The 25,451-nt window shown below is 39.4% G+C and overlaps 2 protein-coding genes across 3 annotated transcripts; one reads left to right on the forward strand and one right to left on the reverse strand.

Annotated features, from left to right (window-relative positions):
* Positions 1–1,396: 1,396 nt before the first annotated feature.
* On the reverse strand, positions 1,397–5,102 carry LOC119557198 (DNA topoisomerase 3-beta). Its single transcript, XM_037869851.1, has 5 exons — positions 4,739–5,102; positions 3,927–4,674; positions 2,348–3,398; positions 1,892–2,285; positions 1,397–1,815 (listed from the first exon to the last, which is right to left on the reverse strand). The coding sequence occupies exons 1-5, from the start codon at positions 4,827–4,829 to the stop codon at positions 1,463–1,465; spliced, it is 2,637 nt and encodes an 878-aa protein (XP_037725779.1). The 5' UTR covers positions 4,830–5,102; the 3' UTR covers positions 1,397–1,462.
* Positions 5,103–6,129: 1,027 nt separating this feature from the next.
* On the forward strand, positions 6,130–24,509 carry LOC119556898 (plastin-3). Of its 2 annotated transcripts, none has more exons than XM_037869382.1 (5): positions 6,130–6,691; positions 21,316–22,429; positions 22,948–23,226; positions 23,362–23,615; positions 23,718–24,509. In XM_037869382.1, exons 1-5 carry the CDS (start codon positions 6,617–6,619, stop codon positions 23,919–23,921), a joined length of 1,926 nt encoding a protein of 641 aa, XP_037725310.1. In that variant the 5' UTR covers positions 6,130–6,616; the 3' UTR covers positions 23,922–24,509. The 2 variants fall into 2 exon arrangements, with proteins under 2 accessions (XP_037725310.1, XP_037725309.1); XM_037869381.1 differs by lacking the exon at positions 6,130–6,691 and adding an exon at positions 18,495–18,744.
* The last annotated feature ends 942 nt before the right edge of the window (positions 24,510–25,451 follow it).

Genomic DNA, 25,451 nt, shown 5'->3' on the forward strand with positions numbered 1-25,451 from the left:
TTAAAGGAATAAATAATTTAATTAGATTATCTCAAGGTTTTTACTCATATGTTTGTATCTAATATTTCTGTAATTTATTATTTTCCAATAGAGAAATATTAAACGCAGAGACCTAGAATTTTCTAAATAATTATCATTTTGCCAGATATACATGAACAATGTCACACATTTCCCACATATGTACAATGTACATATGTAAACCACTACCCAAACCAGTCTTTTTATAATATGAAACAATATTGTTTGAAAAATATGGAAAGTATATAGATACATACATATGTATGTATACATACAATAGTGTGAATCATGGGACATTTTCACAAAAGCAACCCTTGGATCTGATACCAAAATCCTGTCATGAAAATAAATAGGGGTCTCTTTCTTTGCTGATTTATTCAATTTCAAATGAGATAAAGTTAGGTTTTAGATAAATGAATTATACATATGTATGTACAGGATTGCCCATATTCGACGGACCCATCTGACGACGCCATAACTTTTGACAGAGATGCCAGAACGCTTAATGACATACCGCGTTTGAAGCGTCAGTCCAAGCAGAATTTTACCATGGAACAATACACGCCACGCGAGCGCTCTGAAATAGTTGAAATTTACATTCAACAGAGCAAGTCAATTGTGAAAACTCAACGTGCTTTTAAAAAATTAAAAAATGTGAAAAGTGCGCCTTCTAAGAACACCATTAAGCGTTTATACGAAAGATTTACGACTGGTGAGGCTCTTTCTAATCCGAAGAGGCCAAATAAAAGTCGACCAAGGCGATCGGACGAGAATATCGCTGCCGTACGAGCCAGTGTTGAGATGTCCCCAAGAACATCCCAAAAACGCCATTCTCAGCAGTTGGGCATGGCTCGGTCCACTTTACAACGGATTATTCGCGTTGATTTGCGTTTGCAAAAAGGGCACAATACGCCATCAACGCCAGAGGCGGCCATTTGAAAGATATCATATTCAAAAATTGATGTAAACAAATCTACTTGGAACAAATTAAATGATTAAGATTGCCAACCGCCAAATTTTTATTTTTTTCTTTGATTTTTTAAAAAAAACATGGGTCCGTCGAATATGGGCAACCCTGTATATACATACACATATGTGTATATTTTAAATACAAATTTTTCGTAAACAAAAAAATTTGAGATTCTGAAGAAGAAAATTGTTCAAATTTGATAAAAACAAGAAAAATATGAAGTTTGTATAGCTTATAATTTATTGGGGGTGCCACAGAATTCGCTTAGCGCTGAATTTATATGGCACCCCGCTATACATATATTCTTCTGTAAATCTCTCAGCAATTCCAGTCAACAGATTAATAAAAACTTATTCTGAACTGAAACCCTCAACCCAAAAAAAAAAGCAACTTTCTTTATACAAATTTCGTTTCTTTTATTCGGCTTTGTGATTTTTCTCGTGTTTTTGATGTTGTAAATGCAATCCAGAGTCCTCAAACGAAATACGCCGCCAGCTGGGCCATCTTATCCTTCGGCTGTCGACCACCGCGTCCGCCACGCCCCCCGCCTCCAGGACCAGGTCCACCGCCTGCCGTTACCGCTCCTCCAGCGGCACCAGCCGGTCCACCAACTCCTCCGCCCCCACGACCAACCTTGCCGCCCCGCGATCCGCCGCCACTGCGCACGGGTCTCGATGCCACCGCCCGATGCTTCTCAACCAAGTGGGAGAAGTCCGTGGAGCAGAAGATGCAGCCGCTCTTCTCCTCGCTGCCGTCCTTGAACTTGCTCTTGTCGGACTTGTAGACAACGTTCACCTGCTGGGCCCCACATTCCTGGCACTTGGCCTCTGCAAAAAGAGGAAAACCAATTTTGTTAGATTTCAGAAGGCCAGGCTATCAGATTCTCTGATGATCATGACCCACCTTCCACTGTGATCTTGGTGGCTCCCTTGAAACAGTTGATGATTACGTCGCAGCGATTGCAGCCAAGCTTCCAGGTGGGCGCCAGCGTGCAGTCGAGCACCAGGACCCCGGTGGGGCACTCCACGCACCCGGAGATGCCCAGCGTGTTTAGCGAGTGCGGGCAGGTGGCGTGCGTGCAGGTGTTGCAGCCCCCCAAGTGGGGCATGTCGCTAAATGGCGGATGGTTGTAGCAGTACGGGCAGAACGGATACGACCGCCCCTTGACGCCGGTCGAGAAGGCCAGCAGCTCGAAGTCATCTAGCGGGCACTTGAACTCCCGATACACCTTTACATTGCCAATGGGCAGGGCATACGTCTCATCGCAATGGGAGCAGTGTAACCTGGCGGGCTTCGTCTGAAATTGCAAGGTATGAGGTTACAACATGAGCGGATGGTGGTCAAAGGTGGATGGCTCACCTGTATGTACTTCATGTACCGCCTACACTTGCCGCAGCGCGAGTGCGCCTTGCCCGACTCGGCCAGCGGCGAGAAGGAGACCTCGAACAGAGCGTCCATATTGGCGATGTTCTTCACAAAGTACATGAACTTCAGCTTGAAGATCTGAATGGCATGGCGCAGCACATCCTGGAAATCGGCCGAACCCTGGGCAATTAGCGTTAGCATGCGCTCCACCTCCGTTCGCATGGTCGGCAGCACCAGTTCGGGGTCGATCTTCTGATAGCCGTGGACCAGGACAATGCCCAGCGTCGTGGGTATCAACTTGCGTCCATTTTCAATATGCACATAGTTGCGCTGGCAGATGTTGTTGATGTGCACCGGAATGGAGGCATCCGTGCCAATGCCATGCTGCTCCATCAGCGTGATCAGCTCCGATTCGGTGAGGTAGTCGGGCGGCCCCGTCTGGCTTTCCGTCAGTCGCACATCGTTTATGGCCACCGTGGTGCCCTGAACGAACGGCGGCATCGGCTCATCCCGTCCGAAGGCCTGCCAGGTCATTACCTTTGTGAAACCGGGATCCATCAACACATTGGCTGTGCAGCTGAAGGTCTCCATGCCCACGCGCAGTTTGGCCGTCGTCACGCGATACTTCAGATCCCTAGACACCGTGCCCATAAAGTGCCGGCAGATGAAGTCGTAGACGCGCCAGGTGTCGCGATCGAAGTCACTGCGGTGGCCCAGTTTCATTGGCGTAATCGGTGGATGGTCGCCCGCATCCTTGCCCTTCCTCGGCGTCTGCATATCGCCCAGAATGGCGCGCGCCTCCTCGCCGAATTCCCCCGATGGCTTCAGCACGTGCAGCACGGCCGGCAGATCGAAGTTAGTCGGATACTGATTGGTTTCCGTTCGCGGATAGCTGATGTAGCCCTGCGTGTACAGGCGCTCCGCAATTTGCATCGCCTGAAAGGGACCGATGCCCAGCCCGGAGCTGCAGATCCGCATCAGCTCTACGGTGTTGAGGGCCTGCGGTTTACTCTTGAAAGCCTCCTTGCTGCCAACGCTCTCCACGCTGAAAGAAGGAAAGGAGTTTTGTTTAATTAATGGTAACGTTAAGCTTAGTTAGGGAATTCCTGAATAATTTAGTATTTCCATTTCTCCTTGCTGTTAAGTATGAAGTATAAATAAGATCCTTTCTATACCTCAGATGAGCTGAAGGCCTTAGCTGCTAGAGCTCTTAATTTAGTTAGCCTATAGTTTTAACTTTATGCTAGCTTTATATAAATAAATAAAAGATCCTTTCTATACAATCTAAACAAAGCTCATTTCCTTGTAAGTAAATTGCTTAAAATACAGCTTTTTCGATTTGTTTGCATTTGTCTCTGAGACCAACAAAATTATGCTAATTCAGCATGATCGTTTCTATGACAAGCGGATGATGTAGTCATCAGATTTCGAAGGCAAAAAAGAGTCTGACAAATCGTGGGTAGAAACAGACGCGAAAAGCATGAATGCATGCTTATATATAGACCCGCTAATCAAGCAGAGATGTACCCAAAAGCTGGATAAGCTAGCGCCCCTTAGTGACCGACAATCTTACGTGGCCTCCTTGTGCTCCTTGACGCGATTCAGCAGCATGATGGCGATGTCCTTCTTGAAGACCCGGCCGCGCGCCCATTCCAGCGTGAATTCCGGCTGGCCAGCGAGCAGCTGCAGGTGCCAGAAGCTTTCCGGCTTGAAGGTCTGGATGTCGTCGTGCCGCTTCACGCAGAAACCGAGCGTGGGCGTCTGGCAGGGACCGTAGGAGATGAGCGAGGAGTCAAGGTCGCCGTAGCGATCCTGGAAGAACTTTGTTTGGAAGCGGGTAAAGGCGCAGCCAATGCGCAGATCCAACTCTTGCCGCGCGTCCACCGACTTGGCCTCGTTCTCGTTGGGATGCCCCAACGTCTCCATGGCTCCCTTGATGTCCTTGTCCGTAATGGCCGAGAAGTGGGCACGATACGTCACCTGCTTGCTGTACACATTGTGGATGACATGCTGAACGGCGTCCATCACCTCGAAGCAGATGTTCTCGCCCTCCTTGTCGCAATCCAGCCACAGGACCAAGTAGTCGCAGCCTCGCGCCTCAAGGGCCAGGAAGGTGCGCATGTGCTGCTTGGGATTCGTCTCCTTCTTCTCGGTGGGACAGCCAAAGAGCTCCACGGGATCCACTTTGTCCCACGAGTTGTACTTGCTGATGAAGTCCAGCGACATGACATGGCCGCACACGGAGGTCATGCGGAAGTGGACGCTGCCCTCGTTCCTGAAGTTGCCGGTCCACTCGTGCGTGGAGCAGCCGTTGCCGGTGCCTGGAGGGGATTGGGATGGGATTATTAATGGGTTTGTGGGGATTAGCCAGACAGCTGGACTCACCCCGCTTGGCCGTGCAGCGTCCGTTCGAGAGAATCCCCGCCAGCGATGCCGCCAGCGAGGGCTTCTCGGCCACCATCAGCACGCTCTTCATGGCCCCTACAATCCTAGAATCCTACAATGGAATGGCCAATATAATTGATGACTTTCCGCGGCGATTGACGACTGCCCACTAGATCTGTTCTCTCGCATGGATTGGCTCGCTGGGGAGCTGCGCCTCGCCGGTTTCGTTTTGGGCTCGTGGATTCCGTTTCGCAGTGCACAATATTCGCACTTCGGCCGCGATGTTTTCGTTATTTGTCCCGATAATCCTATTTAACCAAATTGCACGGGCATTTTTGTTGGCACTAAAAAAGTCCTACTACAATCAGCGCATATCGAAATCGTTATCGGTCATTCGAAAAATCATATAACATACGCTTCGGCCACACTGCATTTTTGGGTTTAAATTAGGATGGTGCATCCGCTATGGCGGGAGGATGTCTTGGCTAAGCATCAGCCAATCCCAAATTATAACATTTCTAGCGATGGGCAAGCCCCGATATAAAAAACTCGAGAGCATCAACGTTATTTCAATTTTAAATCCTAGTACTCACATTCGAGGAAATCCGTATATAGGAGGAGTGCGAGAGCCCTTTTTCATCGGGGTACTCAGATTAGCTAAAGAAATAGCCGATCCCCTGAGTGAATTTGGGTCCATTGCGAAAATTAAACAAGGGGTATTCTAATTCGGTGAAATCGTCGTAATGCAATAGTTCAACACCTATCTGAACTTTAAAGGCACATCCCACCACATTGCAGCGGGTGTCCCCAACTGTTTTGGTCATTTATGGCAAAATTGCACATTTTGGGAGCATATAGGTACTATATTTTTAATGACCATTAATATTTACGTATTGCAAAACATATTCTGATAAATCAGAATTTTTGAATTGTGGAATTCAACGAAAACTTTCAGCAATTGAGAAAACGAACGGTTTTAAAACTGCAAGGAGCAGTTTTAAAATTTTTCGGAAGTATTCAATATTAAAAATAATTGACGAGTTAAGAATAAACATAAATATACTTTTTAATTGTATTATAAAGTAAATATTTCGAACTGGTGATACTAAAAGGTAACAGAGTTGCCATGGGCTTCTGAGGCACTGGGTTTGAAAATCAAAAGTTACACTGCTAACTCCATGTACATAGCTATTTACATGCCTCATTTGCTAGTTGATAAACTAGATCTAGTAGGAAAATAGCTAGATTGGCAGCACTGTGTTCTGTTAGAAAACATTTTAGTTATGTGGAAGCATCGATAGTCACGATTAAACAGCGATGCTTGCAAAATGAAGAAAACATCGATAGATATATGTCTCCATCGAAGTTGCTGCACCTCTAGTGCGCATTGTTGTTTTGTTCACCCACTTCGTCGCGTCGCCCTAACAAAATTGCTAAATATTGTTAACAAAAACGCCTCGCACGCACAGTAGCCGGTCGAATACGAATTAGGACGCTCGTAAACAAAGCTTACTCGGTTGAAATTGTAAATATACAACGAGGTTTTAAAACCAACCAATTTTTTTTTTTGGTAAAAAAGCCAGTAACAAATCAAATCACAAACACAAACGAACGTGTGTGGGTGCAAATTAAGAAATAATCAAAGGAAATTTAAGAAAATTAACACACCAACGCACAAGTACACAGATACATATAGAAAAAGGAGCGCGCGGTTAAAAAAGACGAGCGAATAAGAAAGGAGAAAAAAACGCCGACTGCGAAAACGGCGACAAAGTGAAATTGATAATAAACGCATAATTTATTTAAAATAATAATCAAATCGGTTGCGGCAGTTATAAATAATTAAGAAAGTCAAGAAGAAAAGCACACACAGCGAAAATGGCAACACTAAACAAATTCACAAAAACGCTGTCCATTGATGAAAAGGCCGAGATCAAGGAGAAATTCATAGAGGTGAGATGACAAAAGTAGCGAGAAAAGAGATAATTGTTGGGGCAATGGCAATAGCGATGGCAAGATTCAATCAATAAGAAAAAAGGTGGCAAATTATTAAAATTCAAATAGAATGAGTCACACACACGCAATAGGAGCAGGAAGAAAACCGTTAAGCGGTGCATGTGGGCGTCGGCGTTGACAATGGGGAGCAGCGACGCCGACTGCGACTGCGGCGCTGGCCTTCAACAGTGCGAAGCAACCCCCCATGAAGTGGACTCAAAAGAAGAAGCAGAGGAAGGAGCAGGAGGAACGCAGGGGCGGATCTGAAGTTCAATTCTAGGAGGGGTCAAACTATTCTAAATCATTTCTTAACTAGTAAGAGCAACAGGATGAAAACAAAAGGAGAATATCCGTTAAATTTCAAAAATGCAAAATGAGTGAAAAATTGCATATTTTAATAACAAGTTTAAGAGCGGTTTAATATATCCAGGAACATTCTTTATATCTTATGTTGGATTAGGAAAAGTTCAAAATAATTCAGAGTTGTCTACTAAAAATTGTAAGAGGTTTAGAGCAGCAAGAGTAACAAAAGTTGAGGTAATAACAGAACGTAATTTGTGTAAGTATATTTTGTTGATACCAAAATACCTAGCCTTCTTTCCCCCAAGAAACAGTCCCCTTTGACCCGCCCCTGAAAAGAGACTATGAAGAGCGAGAGAAGCAGAGACAAAGCATCGCCAGCTAACGGTTAATGCGCTGCGGCCGCTGCTGCATGTGCGAGTGCAAGGGAGAGGGGCGCGTGCGTGGTTGTGGGTGGGAGGGGGCCAGCAGATGAGCAAACAAGTTTCCCTTTCCCGCATCTCTTATCTCTCGCTCTCCCAGTAAAAATACGTTATCAGGCTTAAGTAAAGTATTCTCTAAAAATAAAGGTTTTTTTTACTTACATATATTTTTATTCGTTTTTTAAGTGACTTTGATGAAAAATATTGATAGAAAGCCAGCTCCTGCTAGACTATTCTGATTTTGATAGATAAGATTCAATGAACATGATCAACTAAATACAATAGATACTTTTTGTAGAATACAGTGGTAAAAAAGTAACAATGCAAAAACATAAAACATGAATTACAAAATTATAAAATAACTAAATATTACATTTTATAATAGAGCTTGTTCCACTATCGGCGAATTCCACTGTAGACACTTTATTTTGGTAATTACCCTCTTGATAAAGTGGGCAAATATTTCTTATCGCAGCGGGAGAATTTCCCTTAAATATCTACAAAAAAAAGCTTTTTTTGGGTGGTGCCCTCTGCAACTGCAAAACCAAGAACAAAATCATTAAAAACAGCAGCGCATGCGTCGAAAAACTCAAGTTCAATGCCGCAGGTAACGTCGCGGCCCATCCTCCCACAGTGACTAATACTAAACAAACCAAAAATCGCGTTAAACATGCAAACACAAAAAATAGACGGCAGCAAACCATCTTTCACTTGACGAATATTTCTCGTGAATTTCGCGAGAATAATATTTGGGCAAGGCCAGCGTTATAACGTTAGCATATAACGTGCATTTATTTCCATACCATGACACCACGTAAAAGTCGCTCTGCTGCCACCCCATTTTGTGAAGGGGGCAATGGAGGGAATGCCATGGAAAACCAGTTTCTGCTTAAACTAAAAATAAAAATCACAGGCCAAGGCACATATACAAGCCCCGTCACCGGGAGAGCGTGAAAAACTACGTCTCAGCCCGGCCGCAGCTTCAATTCAGATTCAGATATCTGCTCTCAACCCGAGACAAGTCGCACAGTGGGCCACAAGGGGTTAAAAGCGGGAACTACTGAACAAACCACAGAAAGAATGCTTACTTCGGATCGGTTAGTAAGGTCTGTTAAAGGGTAACTTCTGATCTTAAGGGAAAAATTGGTTGGATATATTTCTATCCAATTTTTTTTATGGGCTTAGGTTAGAAATTTTAGGTTATTTAGAGAACCTTTTAATTTAACTGAAGGTTTAAACTAAGGGTAAAACCATAAGAGTGTCATTTCTTAAATGTTAGTTCTTAAAAAAACAAATTTTTTGGGCTTAGGCTAGGAGTTTAAGTTATTCAGAGAACCTTTCCATTTAACTGGAGGTTAAAACTAAGTGTAAAACATTATGGGTGTCATTCCTGCAACTTTTATTTATAAATAAAAGCCAATTTTTGATGGGCTTAGGTTAGGAGTTTAAGTTATTTAGAGAACTTTTTAATTTAACTGAAGGTTAAAACTAAGGGTTAAACCTTAAGAATATCATTTCTGCAATGTAAATTTATAAATAAATACCATTTAAGCTTACTTTTACTTACAATTCCTGCTAAAAAGCACTCTACCTTTTTGATTTTTAGGAAATGAGTCTTAGCAAACCCCCGCTTTTTCGACCCACTATGCATTCGTCACCTTGGTTCAAGGGGCAACCAGAGTCGAGCAATTTTCGTTCAATTTTATGCACACATTTAATAGTTTACAATTGTTTCTTGCTGATTTCTTGCTCGCCTGACTTCTTGTAACCCGCTCTGTGTTTGGCATTTCGCTGAGCTCGTAATTCCCGGCAATTCCAAAACCGAAAAGAGAGAAATAATAAACGCCCACGCTGCAATTGCTTCGAGTGCAGGCCATAAAAATCCGTATATGCTGGAAGACATAAAAAAGACTTTGCTTGATTGCAATTGCCAACGGAGGGGAAAGAACGGAATTTGTTCAGGCATAAAAAATGGGGGGCTTGAAAGTTCCAGGGAGAAAGATTAAGGAACTTTGGATTGACTCAATTGTTCAGAATCTATGATTTTAGGAACCATCATTAGTTTTTTAATTTGCCAAAGCTAGTTCTGATATTAAATTTTCCATTTAATTCAATCCAATCTTCTGCAAAGTGTACTTTTTGAGGCAGCTCCTGTCGCACGCGTGTTTGGCGTTAATCGGACGAACAATACGGTCCATTGTGCTCGGCACTCCAATGAATCTGCATGGCCAACGGACCAATTTGCAAGACGCAGATCCCGAACGAGATCAGGATAAATACTGGCAAACGGCATATATAATGGATGGGAGCTGTGTGGGCGGGAACAATCACTGTGCTGATTGACACTTGAAAGCTGAAATCTGGTTTTCGTTATTCCACTATTGTTGTCGAGTGCTGCGATGACTAATACGGAATGCTACTGCTTGAGATCAACAAAAAATATATAAAAAAAGAACGAATACGATAAACAATTCCGTACTCTTTTTATTTTCTCAATGAAGGTTGCATACTACGATATTGGAATTATAGTAAGCAAACTCGTTTATCCCATGGGGACTTCGTTTCATATTGCTGAAATTGGTATCTGGTGACTAAGTCCAAAAATAATACAGTGGTTTCCCTTTGTGGGGAATATTTGTGGTGTGATAAGCTAATCGGCATACTTACGTAGTTATTTGAGGAATTTAAAAGATATTATAAAAATATATTATTATATTTAGATGAATTTCAAATATAATTGCTTGATATAATAGCAATATGATAAAATTACTTGTTATCCCTAGAAACTATCCGATTTAGGGTATAAGGGATCCGGCGATTGCTTTCAGGATTAATGCTTATCGCATGCGAGTGGCACATTGTTGTCATTTGCTTATGTCAAGCAAGCAGACAGAGTTGCCACACCCACATACAAAGCGTTGCATTTGTTTGTCTTTCGTTTTTGACTCAGGTTTCTGTGTTTCTTTCCCATTTTTTTTTAGTGTTTTTGTTTCTCTTTGGGTTCTGCGTGGGAGTGTCAGTGTTAATTGCCGCAAAGCCCCGCATTTTGAGTGCCCCGATGTGAAGAAGATATGCAATGTGTTTTTATGGTTTATCGGGCTTGCATACTTGATAAACAATGACGGTATACATTTTAGCATTTTGATTAATACATCAATGAGTAATTTTTGTTCGGTTTTTTTTTTAAAGCCATAGGTTATTAAAAGTAATTTTACGTATTCAAATTTCCGACAATTTTCTTCCAGTTTCAAGGTGTGTTGAAAATGCAGTTAAACTAAGAATCGTATTGTATGCCCGATTTAGCGCTCTAATAGCGTATAATCGGGCATCTATACGCATTTATAAGCCACGAAATTTATGGCTTTATGGATGCTATTATCTTAGCCGCAGCTGTGTGCCGTCTTTGTTGCGTTGCATGTTGCTTTTTTCCAAAGTTGATGGGCAGGCACATAATTCATTTGGCTGCGTTTATTAGGTCTTTCGGATGCGGCTGCTGCTGTTTTTCCATTCTCAATTTTTTCCTGCTTTTACTGTGTGTTCCCATTCACACAAAAAACAACACTTATTGTTGTCTTTTCCGAATATAATTCTTCGGGATGTTGCTGCAGCTTGGCTTTTATCAACATTGTTTTCAGGCCTTCAAGTGCATTTTGAGTGCAGGCTACTTGGGCACTTAGCGCTAAAAACGCTTTCTTTATTTATTTCCTTTTTAATTCCTTTGTCATTTTAATGCACATGCCAAAGATTTTTGAATACTCGAACACACACACTCAGCACACAGTGTCCATCAAAAGTCGTGCCGCACAGTGGGTCGTGATCAAAAGGCGATGATATCATTCGATCCGAAGACTGTGTGTTTATAAAGTCCAAGAAACACGTAAGTGTTACGTGATTGGGGAGTAAACAAATCGAATGTTCAAAATTATTTGGCAGCCATTTAAAATGTCGTTAAAGAATATGGATATTTAGTAAAAAAAAACAAGAGAGAACGCTATAGTCGATGCCATCGACTATCAGATACCAGTATACCCAGTACTGGGAGCACTCAGGGAGTGTGAGGGAGATAGAGATATACATGTAGAAAAGCGTCTGTTCCCAAAAATGCACACTTTATTTGCTTATAACTTTTTAGAGAACGGCCCGAATTGAAAAATTTTTGACATGGAGTTGGCCATTGATAATCAAAATAAAATCTCTTTTAATTTTATTATTTTTATATGTATTAAAAAATGTGGGTGCTTTAAGGGTTTTAGCGTTATGGTCGTTAGAGTGGGCGTGGAAACAAACTTGCACTGCGCAAGAAGCTCAAGACTCTTCTTGCCAAATCCCAACTTTCTAGCTTTCTTAGTTTCCGGGATCTCAGCGTTTATAAGGACGGACAGACAGACGGACATGAATATATCGATTCGGCAAGTGATCCTTATCAAGTACATATGTATATACTTTGTGGGGTCGGAAACGCTTCCTTTTACCTGTTACATACGTTCCAACGAATCTAGTATACCTATTTACTCTACGAGTAAGGGGTATAAAAATGTTTGCCAACCTTGTGAGTGTGTGCTGTGATAAATACTTGGAATTCACACATATCATCTGTGTTAAAGATGGTATTTTCTTGTATTAAGTTGTTCGGAAATCCCCATAGTTACACGGTGCTTCGCTATCAAGAGTGAAAGTGTTCGTAATGCGTTGATTGCATTTTATGTGCGATAAGTTGCAGCTGCATTAATGCAACTTCTCCCTCACTTTACCACTTTTTCTCTTGCTTATTTGGTTGTCCTTTTTCTCAAGTTGACGCATTTTATTTCCTTTCGTTTTATACTCTTGCTAGAGGTAATTCCTTTTTTAAAGATGTCTTGACTTTGCGGTAGTATTGGTGGTATAATGTGGATCTATATTTCTATATAATATTATAAAACTTATTTATGTTGCATAGCACACTATCTTTGTGCATTTAATAATCTTTGTAAACACACAGTTAAGAAAACCTAAAACAAGTTTAGGTTATTTGTTTACTACATACACCTTCTACTTTTACTACTAGCTCAAAAAATTCGCTTAAACCCATAATAGTTTTAAGACATAACATGGTTGTTTAAATTATGAATATAATAGAATCTGAGAGATATTTAAAGACATTTAATTTGACCAAGATAAATAAGGTAAGAACATAATGTCTCGTTCTTGTATAATATAATATCGGAGCTTATGACAAATTTTGTTGTTATATTTTCCTTAAGGGTATTCAAATCCCGGGTACCATTTTTGGGCGCCTTCCCTGGTCGTTTTCGGATTGTTTTTGCGTGTCGAGTTTGTTGAACTCTGGCCAGTTACCTTTTGGGGGCAGCGCTGGATTGTTTGTCATTTCTTTTTATCAGTTTTTTGCCATTTTCGGTTTTCACTTGGCACCACAGACAGAGACAGAGAATAAGGGGGATATGGATATGGGTATGGTAAACAGAGACACGGATGATTTAGTGGCTCATTTCCAATATTTACCAGAGTGTAACGTCCCTCCTCCCCTTTTCCTACGTTTTCCCCCTTTCCGCTTTTCCCCACATTTTCCACAGTGTTTTTTGTGTCGTCGATTAACTGTAAATTTGTCATAATGAAGTGCAGCGTTGACTTTCACAGATCGCTTGTGGTCGCGTGCTCTATACACTTGACGAAACATTGTTTTGTTATATTGCTATGGGAAATCATTGAGGCGCGGCCAATACAATTAACACCCACAACCGAGCGGGGAACTAGTTCATTAGCCGAACTAAACGCTCCTTTAGCAACACAATTGAATGGCCACAATGTGTGTGCAATTCAATTAGCTGAGCACTGGAAAAAATTCAATATTATTAAGTTGTTTTGTTGATAAAACGAATAAAGATTCAAAATCATAAAACAACTTTTTAAAATGGGGCTACATTCAATTATTATTAATTTAACAACCATGATTAATGGTTACTAGTGAAATTAGAATATTTATAAGAATACATTTATATATTAAACTCTAATTATATGAGCAAAATATTTTTTTAAAATAATTTTTGCATTTTGTTAATTTCTTATTTTCATGTTATATAGTTATCAATGTTGTCTTTTTAAATTCTGTTCGTAAGGAACCCAAAGCAAACTTAAAAATGTTAATAGAACTGTAATACGAACCCGCACATATGATCAATGACATTTTCATATGATACGTTTGTGGCTTCTGTTTCAATTCATTGGGGGTGTTCGCTCGCCTAATTAGCAAGTGGTCTTTATGACTCAGCCTTGGTAATTTATCCTGGGCCCTGACTAATTCCCATATTATATATCACTCACGAAAGTGTAATCAGTCGACAAGGCGTGGCCTTGGAGAAAAAGAAACAAAACACCAAATGCGCTATAGTGAAAAACCAGATGGGAATCGCCCTGTCTTGTCCAATATTTCAACAGAATAGTTACCAACCTGTAAAAGCAATAAATGATTTGGAAAAGAGAAGAGAATTTTAAGGTTTAGTTATAAAATAAAATAAAACTAAATGATATGATAAGACATTATATGATCCCAAATTGGGTTCGTATATTTATTATTCGCGTATTTATTATTTCTGATCACAATATAAACCATTTAATCAGTTTCTGATTAATTGCTATACGATTTTACTGAGCATTTGTTTTATTAATTTGACTACAAAGATGTGTGGTTTTTCCCAATCCCCGTTGGTAATACCCTCTGATAAAGCCCAATATAGCCATTATCTTCCGAGCAGTTGTCTTTGGACCCACGCCCACAACTTGGCGTGTCCCTCTGTCTAGTTGGCGGATATGTGTCACTGCTGATTATACAATATACTTAACTTTTTTTTAGCGTGCGCTGGCTGGACGCACTGAAAATTTCTACATAAATATTTATTACACTAAAAGCTGCGAGTAATCGCAGACAAGCGAAAACTCAAAATTTGCTTTACGTGTTACAAATTTCAATTGACTGCGACAAAGTCGAAAACAAAAAAAAAGTAAATAAAACGACAACGAAGCCCAAGTTGAATGCGAACAACGACCGGCAAACAACCAGAAAAACAGCAGCAAAAACAAAAAAAACCACAACAACGTCAAGAGAAACGAAAAGTAACGCACTGACACCGATTGACACGCCAGGCGACAAAAGTTTTTTGAAGTTTTTTATCTTGGGAAGAACTCGACTTCCGAAAAATCGGTTCTTATCTGCTTTAGCTTTGAAAGTTTGCTCTTTAAACCAAGCTCAGTCACTGATAAATTCAAATACTATATGTGGATCATTTCTTAAAATTTTAATTGAATATTTTTAAGTTTCGTAAAAAAGATGGTTAGTTTTAGTTTTGGCTAAGGTTTAGAAGTTTGGACTTTGAACATATTTATGATCAACTAAATGATATTTTTGGTCTAAACTATTTTTGGAAGTTGATTATAGAATTCTTTAAATTTATAAATATATATTATATTATATATATTATGAATACATATTATAGCTCTTTGACAACAGCATTTGTTTAAAGAAAAGCTTTCCTACTAAACCGAATAGCTTCAGATCTAATAAATAGTGATTCAAAATAATCCTATTTTATATGCAACTCATATATTATAGCTCTTTGAAACAGCTTTCGTTTACAGGATAGCCTTCCTAGTAATCTGAAAAGCTTAATATCTAAAAAAAATGGTAATACAAAATGGAAACTCAGTTTCTATGTACATATAATGTTGAAATATAACGAATAAAGATAAAATAGATGTTATGAATGATATGATATATTCTAAAAAAAAAATCCTTATTTGAAAAACATAGTTTTTTCCCATCAATTCAATTTTTAAAAAATGTTTCTACCACATCTTCCTACCTTTGTAGGGTGTACACTCATAAAGTATCTATTGGATAGTTTTTTTTTGCGGCCGTGCAACGGTAAACAACTATCTAGCATATCATCATCGGCATAGGCGCATTATTAATTTTTGTTCAATTGATTTCCTTTGCCTGTATTTGAACAGCTATTTCTTATTTCGACCTCCACGGGGCAGAAGGGTCCCAGGGGGCACTATGGCTTCGGAACTTCGGTTACTTATTGTGGGGTCTTATATGCATAAAGCGGTGCGAGTATCTATCAAACAATGCTGATTAACATGTTTCGAATGCTGTTGACTCACGTTCAATCAGCGGGCGTTGTATTGTTGCCTTTTTATATGGTTTATTGTTGATGTTGATGTAATGCTGCCTTTGTTGTCGAGGTCGCGACACACTGAAAAAGTGGGTGGAATGGGTTAAATTGGTTGGATGGGGGGAAAGGGGGTTTTGAACAACCGTAGTTGCATTATCGCACGGCATTATTTGATATGCAAAAGCTAGGGTAAGTCCACTTGTCGTGCCAGGCATACGAATTGACAGTTTTTGGACTCGAAAACCGGTTCAACGAAAGCGAAAAAAAGTGACACAAATACTAAGTGTGTTTTCTCGGCCAGGTGACATTTGCAATTACGTCACTCAAACATTTTCACCTAAAAGCCGGGGCAAACAAAACTTAAAAAACTATAAACGCCGCTTAGCATTTTTTCCTCTTTCATATTTAACGCTGCTGCTAATGAACTTCATTTGCCGTAAATTGCCTTTAAATGACAGTGACTAAGCCCCGAATAGCGGCGCAAACATTGACGCTTGAAAAAAGTAACAAAATGGATAAATAAACAAAAAAAAAACAAGGCAAAACGTTCATTAACAAAAATTTCGCGCGTTGTTTGTCATAATTATGATTGCCGCCTGAATTCTCTTCTGGGTTCGAAAAGAAGAAGAAGGGAATCAACACACCGAGAAAAATTAGCCTTAATATTGGGATATAAAAAATATTTTTCGTTTAACTTAACATATTTATTGAAGTAGGAATAATTATTTTTTGCAAGTTTTTTGCCAAAGAAAAGTGTTGTTTTTAACAATGTGTTATGTAAGACTTTGAACATCAGTGCATTTTTTCCAAGTGTATCAAAAAGTCAGGTGAAGGGTTAGCAAACATCGGTGACACCAAAAGTGAACCCGTAGAAAGTTGCTTGGGGTCAGGCGTGTGCGGTTCTGGTCTTTGATTTTTTACTGTCAGTAAAAATATTCGTCAATCTTTAAGAACTTAAAATGTTTATAGAACCTATTTTGGTTCTATATAAAGAAATAGTAAAAGTATTAGAGGTGTTAATTGTGTGCAATCAACTATGGAGTTTAATAAACTTATTTCATGAATTGATTTATATACCTATTATATCATAACAGTTGAGCTACCAATTTGGGTTAATTATCAAGGGAAGTTTCATTGTTTAATAAGGTTAATGACTGCTACATTTATACACAAGCAAAAATGTGTTATTTAATTAATTTATTTCGAACGTCAAGTATAGAGTTGTAAAGATACTTACTTAGCATAACCGAAAAACAGATTGTGTACAATCTGATATGATCTGATCTGATACTTTAGCCAGCTGCACTTACACAAACTTATAGATACTATTACGTAATGACAACTGTTTTATCATCGCGGGGAATAATAACAAAAGATGCAGTTTGTTCAGCTGGGTTTATTCTATTTAGTTCGATTTATCGGTTGATCGAGGAGTGGCACTACTTCCGAACAGACAACAAAAGTCTTTGTGTGTCCAGCGATTAGTCATCGCAGGTAACTGATCGATAATACTACTTACTGACCACGGTGTATAGGTATACTGGAAAAAAAAGCTCGGAACTCGCAACCTCATAAAACTCTTAGAGAAATTGAGTTTTCTAGAAATATCCCTTAAAGTCTATTCAATAACCCCCTAATACAATTTTATGTTGTAAAGGAAGTCCTAAACTTTTATTGTCGCATTTCCTTGTCTAATCGCGACTCAAACATTCATTATCTTGGCGGAATTAGATTTATGTTCTACAAGTTATAACCTAACTGAAATGACAATTGCCACATAATTCACTCGCTGATATAATGGCTATTAAAAAACCAATTACGTTTAAATACCGTGTCCCTCTCCAAGGTATTTTTTGTGCTCATTTGTCCATTATCTCTCTATAAGTTTACCCGTCGAGTGGTATTGCATTTAACCAAAAACTTTTTGATGCGTAAGCAATTTGTTAAAAGCGATTTGGGACTCTTGAGAATGGTGCGAAAAGGGTTGCCACGTCACTGCTGAAACCGGATATCAGTAGATGACTCAATTGAAACTTTTAACTATCAGTGCTTACATTAATTTATTCCAATTTCCTTAAAAGATGATTCACTTTTGTATGTATTCCTTTGGTTGCACTATTTTAAGAGATGATGAGTAAATATATTAAAAACAATATTTTGAAGAATGTCTTTTAGAAAAAAATACAAAATAAATGAAAATACAATATCAACATATGGGATTGAATTTCAAAGGAGTATATGTATTTTTAACTATATTTTTTTTAGTATATTAAATCAACTTCACTTAATTAAATTGAATCCTTAAAAGGACCTTCAATTGCCCTGCCCTTTTTGGCGACCTGGTAACCCTGAGATTTAAGAGAGCGGAAAATGAGAGCGGAATAATTAATATATCGGTAAAAGAAATGGAGCGAATGAATGGAACTCATCAATTGCAGGGAGAAACCGAAAAAATAATACTTTGTTTTCAATTTTTTTTTTAATTTTCTGCAGATTTTGTATACTTTTTACTTGCTTGTATGGAGTTTTACTGAGTCAGTAACTCAGCTAGTTTTTTGTGATTCAGGATGACGCGTTTTTTAAAAGGTGTTTTTTACTCTCTCTTTTTTCTCTCTCTCCCTTATGTCTCTCTTACTGATAAGGAACCGTTCGATTAAAGTGCTTTTTTTGCGTCTGTTTTTTTGTGATAAAAGAAAAGGCATAAATAGTCCGTTCCACTGAAATACTCAATTAGTACTCAACTTTAGCTCGTGGAAAGCAAATCAGCAAAAAAAAAAGAAAGAAGGAGAAAGAAAGAAAGGAGTTGTTTTATTATAAATAAAAAGTAAAAGCTCGAATCCTTGGCTCTCTCTTTTGCTCTCTCGCGCCGCTCTCTCTCGATCAGTTTAAGTTCTCTTTCTTCCGCTCGTGCTTGTGTGTGTGTGGTGTACTACCTGTGTGCAAATCAATTAATTTTTTGTTGTTTGTTTATTTTCGCAACGAAAGCAAGAAGGAATTTAGTAAATAATAAAATTAATTCCGCGTGCAAATATACATTGGAATAATGGCCGATATTATCAACGTGGAGCAACACCAAACGACCGAGGAATTCAAGCAGAATCTCGAGGAGCTGATCCCCAATGTAGGTGGCGCCACCGAGGCGGCTACAGTGGATAACCGCTAAAGCAAACGGGCAAATGACTTATTTGAAAAAAAAAACACACAAAATAAGGGGAATGAAATCTTTTGTAAACCTTAAACTTTAAGAAGCTTAAAGAAGTATTTATTTGAAATATAACTTACTAGTAGAATTATTTTTGGACTGAAGTCATCTGTTGGTCATTCCAGTAAAGAATTTTTTAATTGATAAACGTTTTGTTCTATCAATTTTATCATCTGAAAATTCGCATCATCTTAAAAAACTAACTATCAAAGAAGCGAACAGTATTTTTTTATTACTTACAATTCACGTAATCACTACCTCTCGATTTTGGTGTTCTTTTTTATTTTTTGTTCCTGCCCTATCATTTTTTCTCGGGGCACTTTATGGCATTTTAATCGATAACACCGACAGGTGACACGCATACCAATACCCATCAGCGGGGCCTTTACAGTGAACACCTCCGATAAAGAGCACGCGCCCCAACTGACCCATTGAAACCCCCTTCCCCTAAAAAAATATGGGCAAAATCAAAATCACTTCCGTTCGATGTCAGTCATATGAATGTTGGCCAAAAATATTTCCCTGCTATCAGCCCATTGGATATTCCATCTTTTGGCCAAGGACAAACAATACAATCGATGGCTTTGCGGTTTTCCCTCCTCGAGAACTCGAGGACCGCCCATCATATCATTACCATATACGTAATCGAGTGCTGTTTTCGATTTTATGTTCGCTTTTTGGCGCACAGAAATTTATCTTATCGACAAACAGCAAAAGCGGAGCAATCAACGCACCACTACCAAACCGAGTTACCAACCAATGAGCCATAAATTCCACAGCCCAGTATGAACGTGATCACCCTGGCCCCTTTTCCCGTCTATTTTCCTAATTTCGCACACGGGAAATGGCACAAAATAGCGTACCTTTTATGAGACCGCCTGGCTAAATATTTGGTTTTTCTCAAAATTCGTGTTTCGGTTTAGTTTTCCGGAAATTCGCAACATTTTGAAGGTTTTATGGAAACTAACATTGATCACCATATGGGTTGGGTAGTACAGTTTTAGATCAAAGCTTTACTATAAGATATTATATACCTATACATATATCATGTATGATATTAAATGGGTATATTACTCAATAAAGTAAGATATCAAAAGGATCGGGATAATTTTGTTTGTTTCCAAGGAATCTAACCATAACATTATAGGGTAAGGTTAGTTGTCAATAACTTTAGTAAGATAGTTCATATTGAAAATATCCGTTTGTCTTCTTTATAACAGTTTTTTAAAAATTTTAAAGTGCTACAAATGCAATACTTTCCTTAATTTTAGAAGTTTAAATATTTGTGTAGTAATCTTTTCCAAACTCATATATTATTTTGATGAAATTTCGAAACTGAAATCTATAAAGCTCGCCAAAGCTCCTTATCAAAGATATTTCTAGCATATTGACCAATAATCTCGTTCAACCTGAGACTAATGACTAATAAATGAAATGCTTGTGGTAAAAAATCAAGAGTATGTGTATTGTTAGAATTAACGATTTAATTTAATTGCTTTTATATACGATTTATTAAACTTGTAAAGTACAAGAGAAAATATTTAAATTACAAATTGTAATAAAACCGTTGCCTCTTAGTCATTTATTTATTTTTGTAAGAAATATTGAAAAGAGGAATTAAATAAAGCGGTTTGCCTCTTAAGTACGTATTTTCAAACTGATTCATCGAGTGATTTACAAAAATTTGTTTAGGCTTTCACTTCTTTAGTTTTTTTTTTAAAACCCTTCAATTACTGGGTTATTTTTTGTCTTATTTTTTTGCGGCGCCCACTCACGCTTTTGAACTGTATAATTTGAATCGAGCAATTTTAGATAACCAGCGATATGTCAGTCAGGTGAAAGATAGTGCCCCTCTCGAGCTGGAAACTGAAATGTGGAAATTAAATTCGATAAGACTGGCAAACAGACTGTTCTGCAATAAAGTTGCGGGAGATGGAAATACCATTTTGCATACTGAATTCCGCAGATAAAACAGGTGGGGGCATTGGAATGCGGCCGTGTGTTTGAATATCGGATTTGATTGATGACTCACAGATCGATCGGGGCGATCGGCGGACAACTTACTCATGACCGAGGATTACTCATAGATCTCTCCTCTTTCTCGCTTGCTGTCCCTTTAAAGTCATTTCCAGTTCCGAGAAGGCCAGAAATCTAAAGTATGAATAACATAGTCTATTAAAAGGTCAACACTTGTTCAACTAAAAATATCTTTTGTTATTTTTAACTGAAACTGAAGTGAATAATCTCAAATTATCGCAATAGTCATTTATAACATTTTTTTTACTTAGATTTAGTATGTTTCACAAGTTTTAAACAAAGTTTAATCATTTTTGTTTTGGGTTGTTTTTCAAAATGTGGAATGAATCAGACTGAAATGAATCGATGGCTTTATTTATAAAAATGTGCGATTATAAAGCTAGTTTTATAAAAGGTATAATAAGTTCCATCTATGAACTTCCATACTAATGAAAATCCCTCCGCCTCTTTCAGTTGGATGCCAACAAGGATGGCTTCATCGATCTGCACGAGCTGAAGGATGCGCTCAACCAGGTGGGCTTCAAGCTGGCGGGCTACCAGGTGCGCGAGATGATTGATGAGTACAAGGGCAAGGGCAAACAGACCGCCTTCCAGGGCAAGCTGAATCTGGAGGAGTTCGAGGCACTGTGCTTGGACCTGAAGAGCAAGGATGTGGCCAGCACATTCAAGACCGTCGTCTCAAAGAAGGAGAACCTGGAGACCCTTGGCGGCATGTCGAGCATCTCGTCCGAGGGCACCACCCATTCGGTACGCCTCGAGGAGCAGCTGGCCTTCTCCGACTGGATCAACTCGAATCTGGGACATGACAAGGATCTGCAGCACCTGCTGCCCATCGACAGCGAGGGCAAGCGATTGTATCTGAGCATCAAGGATGGTATTCTGCTGTGCAAAATCATCAACCATTCCTGCCCGGACACAATCGATGAGCGGGCGATCAACAAGAAGAACCTCACGGTCTACCGAGAGTTTGAGAACTTGACCCTGGCCTTGGTTTCCTCCCAGGCGATTGGCTGCAACATTGTGAACATCGATGCCCACGATCTGGCCAAGGGTAAGCCGCATCTTGTGCTGGGACTTCTTTGGCAGATCATCCGCATCGGTCTGTTCAGCCACATCACCCTGGACAGCTGTCCGGGATTGGCTGGCCTTCTCTTTGACAATGAACGTCTCGAGGATCTGATGAAGATGTCGCCGGAGGCCATCCTTCTGCGCTGGGTCAACCATCATTTGGAGCGGGCCGGCATCTCGAGGCGGTGCACCAACTTCCAGTCGGACATCGTCGATTCCGAGATCTATTCGCACCTGCTGAAGCAGATCGCCGGCAATGATGCCGACGTCAATCTGGAGGCTCTTCGGGAGTCGGACCTGCAGTCGCGGGCAGAGATTATGCTGCAGCAGGCTGCCAAGCTCAACTGTCGCAGCTTCCTCACGCCGCAGGATGTCGTCAACGGCGTCTACAAACTCAATCTGGCCTTCGTTGCCAATCTTTTCAACAATCATCCGGGACTGGACAAGCCCGAGCAGATCGAGGGACTCGAGTCCATCGAGGAGACGCGCGAGGAGAAGAGTAAGTATTAAAAAGAGTAGAGTATTGTTTGATACATCTGACTATCTAGTTTTATCAACTGTCAACAAAATTTGACAAATAGGGTTTTAAAATATTTCTTAAATAATATTCATCATTCATTTTAAACCATTACAAAAAAAGTATTGATGAAGAAAAACCAGGCCATCATGTTTATTTTTAAAGCAATACAGATATCAACGACCAAGGCGTCAATTTATAACAGAAGTAAAACACTTCTTATAATTATAAAGATAATATTTTATCAATAAGCTCTGCACAGGAAGTGCAAGCTATAAAAACTGAGAAATTTGTAGTCAAGAGACATTTTATCAAAAGAGGGAAAGTTGAATCTATTTATATAGCACTTAAAAAAAACGTTCCCTTCTGAGAAGTATTTCAAATGTGCATTCCATGTTCTTATATTTCTGAAAAGTTAACTTAAACTTAAATAAGATTTTGTAATAGTTAGAGTGTGGTCTAATTTAATTTACTAATCCTTAATTTTTTCTCCTTTCCAGCCTACCGCAACTGGATGAACTCGATGGGCGTGGCGCCGCATGTGAACTGGCTGTACTCCGATTTGGCCGATGGTCTGGTCATCTTCCAGCTTTTCGACGTCATCAAGCCGGGTATCGTTAACTGGAGCCGGGTGCACAAGCGCTTCAGCCCCCTGCGCAAGTTCATGGAGAAGCTGGAGAACTGCAACTACGCGGTGGATCTGGGCAAGCAGCTGAAATTCTCGCTGGTTGGCATCGCTGGCCAGGATCTTAACGATGGAAATGCCACGCTAACGTTGGGTAGGCATTAATATTCAATGAGAAAATGCAAAATGAGTCTAAAGCCTTGATAGATGCATTGCCAGCACTCCCAGTTCTGTTGCATTTCTAATTTAAATGTATATTCGCTAATTGTCAATGCATTTATTTTTACAGCCCTCATCTGGCAGCTAATGCGCGCCTACACCCTGTCCATTCTGTCCCGCCTGGCCAATACCGGCAACCCCATCATCGAGAAGGAGATCGTTCAGTGGGTCAACAACCGATTGACGGAGGCTGGCAAACAGTCGCAGCTACGCAACTTCAACGACCAGGCCATAGCCGATGGCAAGATCGTGATCGATCTGATTGACGCCATCAAGGAGGGCAGCATCAACTACGAGCTGGTGCGCACCAGCGGCACACAGGAGGTGAGATCCGAGAACGTTGGGCTTAATTGTTGATAGAGCCAATAAGTTCTGATATTAAGCTCAGATGGTAACCAGCAGAACTAACGCCTTTCTATTCCGCAGGATAACCTGGCCAATGCCAAGTATGCCATCTCCATGGCCCGCAAGATCGGCGCCCGTGTCTACGCCCTGCCCGAGGACATCACCGAGGTGAAGCCCAAGATGGTGATGACCGTCTTCGCCTGCATGATGGCCCTTGACTACGTGCCCAACATGGACAGTGTGGACCAGAACAACCACAACAGCTCCGCCAACAACAGCAATTAGGCGCCATAGCCACAACTCAATTATACATAAACAAAAGGACGGAATTTTAATGGGGATGAAAAGTGGAAAATACGTATATTTTTCGTATTCGCTAATTACTAATAACTCTATTCGATTGCGTTCCTTCCTGCGCTACCAATACATTTTTGTGTTTTTTTTTTTATTTCGATTACTTTTTGTAATTTTTTTTATTATATATTTATATATTATATACTTGAGTATGAGTTTTCCCCCTATTGTAATTAAGCAAACAGATTTTAGAGTGTCGCGCATCTGTTTCCGAGCCCGGCGAGGTGTTTCTTTATTAGTTTTGTTTAACAATTGTTTAATTATACAACTGTAACCTTATTTTATAAATAGAGGTTTTGCTTTTTCCGCTTTAAATCCTTAAAAAAAAGAATTAGGAACCGAAAGAAACAAAAGAAACAAAAACGAAGCGACAAAGTTTAACGTGCAAGATTAAGAGAGAATTATAATATTAACATTGCGACGAAAACAATGAAAACAATTAAATTTGTAATATATATACATATATATTTATATACGATTACTATATGCGCCTATATACATAACATAAATTTACATAAATCGATATATTTTTGCATAAATACGTTGCCTGAAGGGGAGATAATGAACGAAGATCGGGACCGGGAACAACCCGAAACAAAATAGATCGAGAAAAAAAGTAAATAATTTTGTATTTAATATATATTTTTTTGCAAATAATTGTAAGCCGCTTTTGTTTATGTTTTCTTCCAACGCGTGTATTTGTTCTATTTCTTTTTACATATTTGTATAATTTTGCGTTTAAGTGGATTAGAGCGAGGTGGCAATAGGTAGCGCCAACATGGCGTAGAAAGAGAGGGCAACAAACATTTTTAGTGCAATGAGGCGACATACAAATCCAAGAGAAAAAATTAATAAGAAAAAGATGAAGTAATACTATATGCATAATACAAGTAAAACAATAAAGAAAATCTAAAAAAAAATACTAAAATGGATTGTTTACCACTAACATTATACGTGGAAAGGACAAAAAGGTTTGCTATACATACTATTATACAATTTATTAAAATCAGGCGTTCACTATACTTTGTCAATTTATTTTTAATATGTTCTTATAATATTATTAAGATTGTAGAAACGATATATATATATTTTTTTAATTACTTGCATAAGAGTCTTAGTATATTTTCAACTTTTATTCATACATTCACAATGCGTTTGTGTTATAGAATTTCCCGAAGCCTTAACCACTCATAAAAAGTTGTATTATTTTAAGTGTTCATCAAATAAGAGTTCAGGTAAAGGTCTAACATCGATGACTCAGCCCATAGCCTGCACTTTATAGCTTATGTGCTCGCACTTTCCTTGGAAATAATCGTACGGGAGATTTAAAATCCGAAGTTTTTACGGCGTTGGGTACATATATAAAACCATGTCGATAAGGTCTTCTATAGTAGAAGTTTTTGGTATTTCGGACCCTCCATATAATCGGACAGCTTATCAGATAAGAGGCTTCTCACGTGG

Source organism: Drosophila subpulchrella, chromosome X, assembly GCF_014743375.2.
Source record: "Drosophila subpulchrella strain 33 F10 #4 breed RU33 chromosome X, RU_Dsub_v1.1 Primary Assembly, whole genome shotgun sequence".
Lineage (NCBI taxonomy): Eukaryota > Metazoa > Arthropoda > Insecta > Diptera > Drosophilidae > Drosophila > Drosophila subpulchrella.